The sequence below is a fragment of the Carcharodon carcharias genome, chromosome 11, assembly GCF_017639515.1.
Source record: "Carcharodon carcharias isolate sCarCar2 chromosome 11, sCarCar2.pri, whole genome shotgun sequence".
Classification (NCBI taxonomy): Eukaryota; Metazoa; Chordata; class Chondrichthyes; order Lamniformes; family Lamnidae; genus Carcharodon; species Carcharodon carcharias.
Window position 1 is genome coordinate 19,606,875 of NC_054477.1, and position 9,418 is coordinate 19,616,292.

Here is a 9,418-nt window from a genome sequence, read left to right on the forward strand (position 1 = left end):
TATAACTCTCTATCTCTATCTCCTCTAATTCTGGCCTCTTGTGCATTGTCGATTTTCTGCACTCCATCTATGGTGACTGGACCTTTAGCTGCCTGAAGGTGACACCTAAGCCCTGGAATTGCCTCTCTAAACCTCTCTACCCCCCTCTCCTCCTTTACATCAAAACCTCTTTGGCCAAACTTTGGTTGCTTAACCTGCTATCTCCCTATGTGGCTTGGTGTCACATTTTGTTTAATAACGCTCCTATGAACCTTGGGATGTTAAAGGCAAGTTGTTGTTGTGTGGCCACAGTTTTGTTCGCGAACAGCAGATGGATGTGTTGGGGTAAAGTACCAACTTTAAAAATCATTTTTGGCTTAGTGGGCTGTGTTACTCTCTGTTCCTAATTCTACAATCTACACACCTGTCAAACAAGGCTTTGCTGTGGAAATATTATCCTGTAAAACTGGTTCTCTCCAGTAATTGCTGGAGTGCATGGAAAACACTCCGATAGACCCTTGCATAGATCACATCCCCTTGATTCACAGGTCATGAAAACACCGCACTACGAGAAACAACCTTTATGTAGTGTGAGCTGCTGTATAATGTGGTGAGGCTGCTGGCTCATCTGAATTCATCCTTGCTAAGCATTGTTGGATAGATTCAGATCATATTCTGCAACTTTTAACTAGCTGTACCTGCACAATGTCAAGGATTAAAACTATGGTTCATGCAGAGAGAGCCCTTAGGTGACCAGCAATGTGAAAACCGCATTACTGGTCAACAAATCAACCTCAGCCAAATGGTGGCTTGGACTACCATTGATGACCAGTTGCATTGGCAGAAAAGAGCATATTGTTTTGGAGACAGCAAGTGAGAATTTTTTTGCCTAGTTTAGTGCCCTTGGAAGGCATGGACATCACCTTGCTTACATTATGGAAGTGCCTTAGGCTACAAGGATGCCATTGGAGATATTTGCACAAGAAAATAATGTTTTATGTTTAGATAGACCCTTGGGATACTCGTGGATAAACACTTAGTGCATTTGTTTGAAATTTTATGTGCTATTAAAGAGGAGTTATTGCTCCATTTATTTTAAGTAGGTAATAATATAGCAGAGAGAGGAATTCGAGATGAACACATTAAATGTTCACCCAATTAGAGGAGCATGTCTCTAAAAACTATCCCCGTCATAATGAATTACTTTGAAGTGCAAGGACTGTTGATCTACAGGGAAACACACCAGCTATTTCCAAATAGCATGATCCTGTAAGTAGCAGTGTAACCAGAGGATGCAGATGTAAGATAATTGACAAAAGAATGAGAGGAGAGATGAGAATTTTGTTTGTCACACAACTTGTTATGATCATGAATGCTTCCTGATAGGGTGGTGAAAGCAGATTCAGTGATAACTTTCAAAAGGGATTAGGATAAAGGATACTTACTTGAAAGGAAGTAAGTTCCGGAAGAGAGGGAAAGAGCAGGTGGAGTGGGACTAATTGGGTAGCTCTTTCATGGGGCTAGGTTTTCCCTCCAGGGTAACAGAGGTCGGACTGTTTCCTTGTCCTCAACCTACGCCTGGGGGTAAAACAGTCACTCACTTTCATTGGGGCTATGTCCAATTAAAGAAGATGGTTGGGGCTCTCAATGCTGGAGGGCCAATCTGAGGCCTTCCAGCTTGAAAGGAGCAGCAGACTGCAATTGAAGGTAAGTAAGAGAGGGGCCGCTTCAAAATCTTTAATTGGAAAAAATAGATTTAACAGCTAGGTCACCACTGTGGGTAGGAGGTGGGGCAGACATGTGTTTAGGTGCCCGCCTCCAAGCAGCTAAACTAGCGCTCTCCACCTGCGGGAAGCTGGAGACCTATTGGGAAATTCCAGTTGGCCTCTTTTAATTGGCTTCAATTGCTTCTTAATGAGTCTGATCATCTATATGCTGCCATATGTCGCCTAAACCCTGCCGCCTGAACGTCCTCTCACCGTACCAATCCTACCTCCGCAAAAAATGGCCCAGAGTAGGATGAGACTGGGGAACTGGCATGCTGACCAACAGGACTAATGTTATGCCCTACATCTGATCCCACTGTCAACAGGGGGCCAAAAATGCAGACCGTAGAGTCAGCAAGGGTACAGTGAGCCAAATAGCCTCCTCATGCTGTACAATTCTAGAAATGAATGGCTTCTGTTTAAATGGGTTATCATACAACCATTTATTTACTGAAGGAAAGAACGTGAAAGTTATACTCCTGTTTTTTGATGTTTTATTTTACTCCTCTTGCTTTTGGTGTTAAATGGTTTTCGGCATTATAGGCTATTCAATCTTAACATAGAAAATTTACAGCACAGAAGGAGGCCATCCAGTCCATTATGTCTATCCTGGCTAAAAATGAATTATCCCGTATACTCCCATATTTGCAACTCTTTGTCGTAGCTCTGCAGGTTATCAGGCTGCTTATCCGACATTCAGTACCGGGTAAGCAGAAATTGCCTTTAGTATTGGGAATACTGAAGCCATTATTTCTGGTCATCACTGCAAACTCAGTTCCCCAGCTACCCTTCATCATCTCCCCCTCGACCAATTCTTGAGTTGCAATCAGTCTGTTCACAACCTTGGTGTCACATCTGATCCTGAGATGAGTTTCTGATCTCATACATATGCCATTTCGAAGACCGTATATTTTCACCTCGACTTCGTCCCGTCTCAGCTCATCTGCGGCTGAAATGCTCAATCATGTCTTCATTACCTCTAGTCTCAACTATTCCAATGCATTCCTAGCTGGTCTTCCACATTCTATCCAATGGAAACCTGAGATCATCCAAAACTCTGCTGCCTGTTTCTTAACTCACAACAAGTTTCATGCCCCTGCCACCCCTGTGCTCACTGACCTACACTGACTCCAGATACACAACTTATTGATTTTAAAATTCCCATCCTTGTTTTCAGATTCCTCCATGGTTTCACTCCCCTTTCGCTGCAATCTTCTCCAGCCCCACAACTCTCCGAGATATCTGTGCTCCTCTAATTATGGCCCCATGTGCATTCCCAATTTTAATTGCTCCACCCTTGGTGGTCATGCCTTCAGTTGCCAAGGTCAAAAGCTCTAGAGTACCCTCTCCGCCCCTCTCTGCCTCGCTACCTCTCTCTCCTCCTTTAAGACACTCCTCAAAATCTACCTTTCTAACCAAGCTTTTGGTCATCTGACCAAATATCTCCTTATGTGGCTCAATATCAAACTTTGTTTTGTCCTATAAAGTGCCTTGGCATGCTTCATCTAGTTAAAGATACTATTAAATATAAGTTGTTATTGGCATGTAAAGTGCTTATCCAAGCATTTTTTGAATGCAATGAAGTCTTACAAAGGGATTCAGTTCTGCAAGCTATTGTTCCATATTGCTGTTGCTAGGTAGACGGAAGGATGATGTCTCCAGTACTCTCAAGCATCTTGTGATTGGTTATAAGAAGGCGGATGAGACTGTATTGGTCATTTCCAACCCATCAGTCAGACTACAAAGCCTGGCTCTATGCAATTGTTTCAAATTTGGGCCTTTAATTATTCACTTGAATACCTTTCAAATGGCAAACTATTGCCTACTGATGTAAAATGCTTTGTTTTCTGCTTCTGTCACTAGGCTTTTTTCTACTCCTCCAATTCATTCCCTGCAGTCTTATATTGAAATCATAACACGATAAGACGTAGGAACAGAAATTAGGCCATTCAGCCCATCGAGTCTGCTCCGCCATTCAATCATGGCTGATAAGTTTCTCAACCCCATTCTCCCGCCTTGATCCCCTTACCAATCAAGAACCTATCTATCTCGGTCTTAAATATACTCAATGACCTGGCCTCCACAGCCTTCTGTGGCAATGAACTCCATAGATTCACCACTCTCTGGCTAAAGAAGTTTCTCCTCATCTCTGTTCTAAAAGGTCTTCCCTTTACTCTGAGGCTGTGCCCTCGGGTCCAAGTCTCTCCTACTAATGAAAACATCTTCCCCACATCCACTTTATCCAGGCCTTTCAGTATTCTGTAAATTTCAATCAGATCCCCCTTCATCCTTCTCAACTCCATCGAGTATAGACCCAGAGTCCTCAAACATTCCTCATATGTTAAGCCTTTCATTCCTGGGATCGTTCTTGTGAACCTCCTCTGGACCCTCTCCAGGGCCAGCACATCCTTCCTGAGATACGGGGCCCAAAATTGCTCACAATATTCTAAATGTGGTCTGACTAGAGCCTTATAAAGCCTTAGCAGTACATCCCTGCTTTTATATTCTAGCCGTCTCAAAATAAATGCCAACATTACATTTGCCTTCCTAACTCAACCTGCAAGTTAACCTTAAGAGAACCCTGGACTAGGACTCCGAAGTCCCTTTGCACTCTCCCCATTTAGAAAATAGTCTATGCCTCCATTCTTCCTACCAAAGTGCATGACCTCACACTTCCCCACATTGTATTCCATCTGCCACTTCTTTGCCCATTCTCCTAACCCGTCCAAATCCTTCTGCAGCCTCCCCGCCTCCTCAATACTACCTGTCCCTCCACCTATCTTTGTATCATCTGCAAGGTTGGCCAGAATGCCCTCAGTTCCTTCATCTAGATCATTAATATATAAAGTGAAAAGTTGTGGTCCCAACACTGACCCCTGTGGAACTCCACTAGTCACCAGCTGCCATCCTGAGAAGGACCCCCTTATCTCAACTCTGCCTCCTCCCGGACAGCCAATCTTCTATCCATGCTAGTACCTTGCCTCTAACACCATGGGCTCTTATCTTACTGAGCAGCCTCCTGTGCGGCACCTTGTCAAAGGCCTTCTGGAAGTCCAAGTAGATAACATCCATTGGCTCTCCTTTATCTAACCTACTCATTACCTCTTCAAAGAATTCTAACAGATTTGTCAGGCATGACCTCCCCTTGATGAAACCATGCTGACTTTGCCCTATTTTACCATGCACTTCCAAGTATTTTGAAATCTCATCCTTAATAACAGACTCTAAAATCTTACCAACGACCGAGCTCAGGCTAATCGGCCTGTAATTTCCTGTCTTTTGCCTCACTCCCTTCTTAAACAGGGGAGTTACATTAGCAATTTTGCAGTTCTCTGGGACCCTCCCTGACTCGAGTGATTCCTGAAAGATCACCACTAACACCTCTACTATCTCTTCGACTATCTCCTTCAGAACTCTGGAGTGTAATCCATCTGGTCCAGGTGATTTATCCACCTTCAGACCTTTCAGTTTTCCTAGCACCTTCTCCTTGGTAATGGCCACCATACTCACCTCTTCACCCGACTCTCTTGAACTTTGGGGATGTTCATCATGTCTTCCACCGTGAAGACTGGCGCAAAGTACCTATTCAGTTCCTCCGCCCTTTCTTTGTTCCCCACTATTACTTCTCCAGCGTCATTTTCCAGCGGCCCAGTGTCCACTTTTGCCTCTCTCTTACCCTTTGTATATCAAAAAAAACTCTTGCAATCTTCTTTTATATTACTGGCTAGTTTACCCTCATATTTAATCTTCTCCCTCCTTATTTCGCCTTTCGCCACATTGTATGCTTTCTCTTTAGCTTTTATGCTGTCCCTGACTTCCCTTGTCAGCCCCTTTCAACTCAAACTTCATTTGACTGTGAAATTAAGGGTTGAAATGGATTTCTAATTAGGCATGAGTAAATTGTTTTTAAATATCTGGGGCTTGATCTTACAGCTGTCTTACCAATGCTAAATTACATTAGTGTCACAATCCATGGTATGAGTGCAATTTTCTGACATGCAAACCATGCTGCAGATTCACCTGTCCCCTGCCATTAGCTGTGACAAAGAATCTTAATAAGTCATTGTTTTAGGAATTTGAGGCTGAGGCACCATTGATTCAAAAGTCTAGATTTTAATTTGGGTTATATGGAGGCCAGGCCAGGCAGATGGTAAAAGTTGTTTTAACTCCAGGGTCTTTTTACCATGTTGAAAGACCAATTTCCTACTAAATCTGGCAGAAATCGCTGCCTGGCCAGCAGGGAGGAGTGATATTTCACATGGCAAATATTCTCTTCCAAGGCCTGAGGGACTGGTCTCCTGGCACTAAGGTAAGTGGTCACGAGGAACTTTCAGGTGGAATTGTAGGAGGAAGAGGGATATCTGGGGCAGATGAAGCCTGCAAGGTTTCTTTGTAGAGGCTAGAGGTGGAGATCTGCTCCTCCTAGATCACAAGGAAACCACTAAAAAATCAAAAGCCCAACTCACTTGGCCATGATGCTCTTTGCTGGCAGATTTCATTGGTAGACCTTGCACTGCTCGTGACTGTCACTTTAACCAGTATAAAGTGTCACCACATCCATACCAAAACTCGGGAGCAAAGTGGCTTGCTGCTCTATCATTTTATTCATTGACCCATTTCAAGACCTCAGTTCACTTGTGATCATGGAGCATATAGCACCCTGAAGATTTCTCCCACAATATTAATTTTAATGAAGAATCTCATTCGTGGAGAGGAATTAATTCAGAAATACCTAAATAGGTGTCAAAAGAGAACAAAATTTCTCTTCTATTGAGAAATGCAGTTATAATCTCTTCCTAATCCTATTCCTGTTAATGCTCAGCATCCATTTTTGGGCAATGAAGCATCTTAGAATATTTATTATGTTCACAATGCAATATAAATGCAAATTATTGTTAAGCATTCATTTATTAATATTCAAAAAGCCCGATTTCCAAGCTAATGCATCACTGTGTAATCCCCAATGCATGAGATTGCCAATGTAATACCAATTATTACCAGACCACTGGTAATTTTGTGCTGTGGATGTGTGCTCTGTTGGAGTAGAGTGAGACCACCCAAACTTATTTTACCTAAGGTCCGTCGTCAGAGAGAGGGGGGTTTTACTGTGGGTCAGCTTGAATTGCAGATTCTATAGGTTACCCATTGCAATATCCAAGATCATTGTGATAATGTGATGTTGAACAAGCGGTCAGACAGCACAGAAGTGATTGTAGAATTGTCAGTACTGATGGAGAGGGGATGTCTGATGACATTGTATTACTTCCAGACCTATTTGTCAGTATTCTTCTAACCCTTCCCCATTTTGGCTTTCCTCTCTCCATTCCATCATTGATGGCAGTGATTTCAACTGACTTGTCCCCACACCCTAAAAATTATATAGAATTGCATAGAATGTACAGCACTAAAACAGGCCATTCAACCCAACTGGTATATGTTGGTGGTTACACTCAACAGGATCCTCCTTCCACTCGCTCTCCTCTAGCTCAGTCAAGGAATTGGGAGGAGCTCGGATTGCAAACTTTGGTTATATTTTGATTATTCCCAAGGTGAGCATGTCAGGGGGGTTGACAGGATAGGCAACCAGCACAAAAATTGATGGTTTATATCAATTGGCAGGAATAGATTCAAGTGGCGGCGCGATAGATACATTCATCTGCATAGTTTTTATGCCAAAATCACAACTGTATTTAGAAAGATTGAGTTTTTATTTTGCCATAAATAAAAACAAATGCACCCATTCCAAGCAGGGCAGGAAGCCAGATGCTGAAGTAGAGTGGAATAATGCATCGTTTCTCTACCCATTCCAAGCAGGGCAGGAAGCCAGATGCTGAGGTAGAGTGGAATAATGCATCGTTTCTCTGACCCATGTTTCTTTGAGTGCAACGTGATCAGTGAATTTATCCTATGTTACACTGAGGTCGAATTTGTACAGAATTTGATGGAGTGGGTCATCTCACAGCAAGTCCCATTAACTAGACTTTTTCCCTCACCCTTCGGTTTGAAAAATATTTGCAATTGCTAGCAGTGGGAGCTGATAACAGCGAGACAAGGGTTATGGGGGCATCTTATATCTTGACAAATGACAGAAGCATTGGAAGTTAAGGATTGAGAAAGAAACAAAGGAAAGATGAAGGGAATAGAATGAATTAGAGTCAAATTGGCGCAGAAAGAAAAGCAAAAAGAGGGAAAGTAAGATTAGATTAAGAGAGTGAGAGAGGGGAAAGATACAGGAAAAAAGATCAGAAAAGAAAATTTTAGATTGTAAAAACCTCCAAGAGCAAATTATTATCTTAAGGAATGAGGCTCCACGGTTTCAGTTGTTCGCTTTCTAGGCTGTAAGAAGTTACATGCCGTTGTGGGAAATATAAATCTTGTTAGTGGAAGAGTCATTGCGCTTTTAGGCACCAGTCCTAACTTTCTGTGGCCAGTTTAATTGGCAACTAATGCGAAAATGCAGCAACGTCATGAAACTAACAGGGAGATTGACAAGCTGCCGCTCTTGCAAGCCTAACAGTGGAGCAATGCAAACCGTGCTGCAACTTATGGTGATTCACAACTCATGGAGTATTTCTTCGTCACCACAATTTGTTGGATTATTTAGATACTAATAATGGCGAGTACCACTAAGCTCAACGTTATCTTTCCAGCAAATTCTGAGCAGCTGATTTCGGCAGCTTTTGTTCTTTTTACTGTCTCTTCTTCTCTTGCAGACCTCGACCCAGGGAGCTTCCACCGTGATATACGCAGCGGTTTCACCGGACTTGGAAGGGGCAGGAGGTTCCTACTATGTGAACGGTCAGAAGGTGAAATCTGCGGACATTTCATATGATGAGGACCTTCAAAGAAAACTTTGGGCCCAGAGCTGTAATCTAGTTGGGAATCCAGAGAGGCACCAGTGTGCTTCTTGAAGAAAGAAGGAGTCTGCTCCATTCGTGTGACATGAGGACTGGGTGTGCGAGCTATATGCCTCTGTCACTTCCTCTTGATAGGCAGACACCAGGAAAAACAAACCAACCCCGAGAAACTGCAAAAATTGAAACAAAATCAAGGATAATTAATTAAATTGCTAACCGTGTTTGTGTTCATTAGCAAACCGAAAACCACATCTTTTAGTTGCTCAGTTTGATTCATTATATTGATAAAGTTTCCAAGTCATTAATGTGTGATTGTATTAACCATGTTAAAGTATTCAGGTCTAGAGAGAGAAAAAATATATATTCATATGCACTTTGGTACTCTACTATTCCAGTACTTAATTACTGCCTGTAGAGGCCGCTGGTGATCTATATAATTATTTTGCTAATACTAAAGGGATGTTTTTCATTAGACTCTGCCAGTTCTGATAAGAGATCCAACCTAGACTAATGACCTGTCTTCCTGTCCAAACTGCTAATCAACCTGCTGTCCATAAGCAGCATTTTCAGTGCTTAAGTTTCCAGCATTTGCACTTTTCCTTTACTATCTGGCTGCTGTGTCAATACTTGATGGCAGAAGCTAGTACTACAATAACTTGCATTTATATAGCACCTTCAACCTCGTGAAACATTCCGGAATTCTTTACGGGAGTGTTATCAAAAATAATTTGACACTAACAGAAGACGACATTAGGCAGGCGGCCAAAAACTTTGCCAAAGAGGTTGGTTTTAAGGAGCGTCTTAAAAGAGGAGAGG

General features: G+C 42.4%; 1 protein-coding gene across 6 annotated transcripts in view; it reads left to right on the forward strand.

Annotated features, from left to right (window-relative positions):
- Nucleotides 1–8,853, forward strand: part of dhrsx (dehydrogenase/reductase (SDR family) X-linked) — a 289,036-nt gene extending 280,183 nt beyond the window's left edge. For all 6 annotated transcript variants that reach the window (XM_041199689.1, XM_041199685.1, XM_041199686.1 and 3 more), the window contains one exon: nt 8,459–8,853. In XM_041199689.1, coding sequence (XP_041055623.1) covers nt 8,459–8,656 — 198 coding nt within the window. In that variant the 3' untranslated portion in view covers nt 8,657–8,853. The remainder of the gene's footprint in view (nt 1–8,458) is intronic.
- The last annotated feature ends 565 nt before the right edge of the window (nt 8,854–9,418 follow it).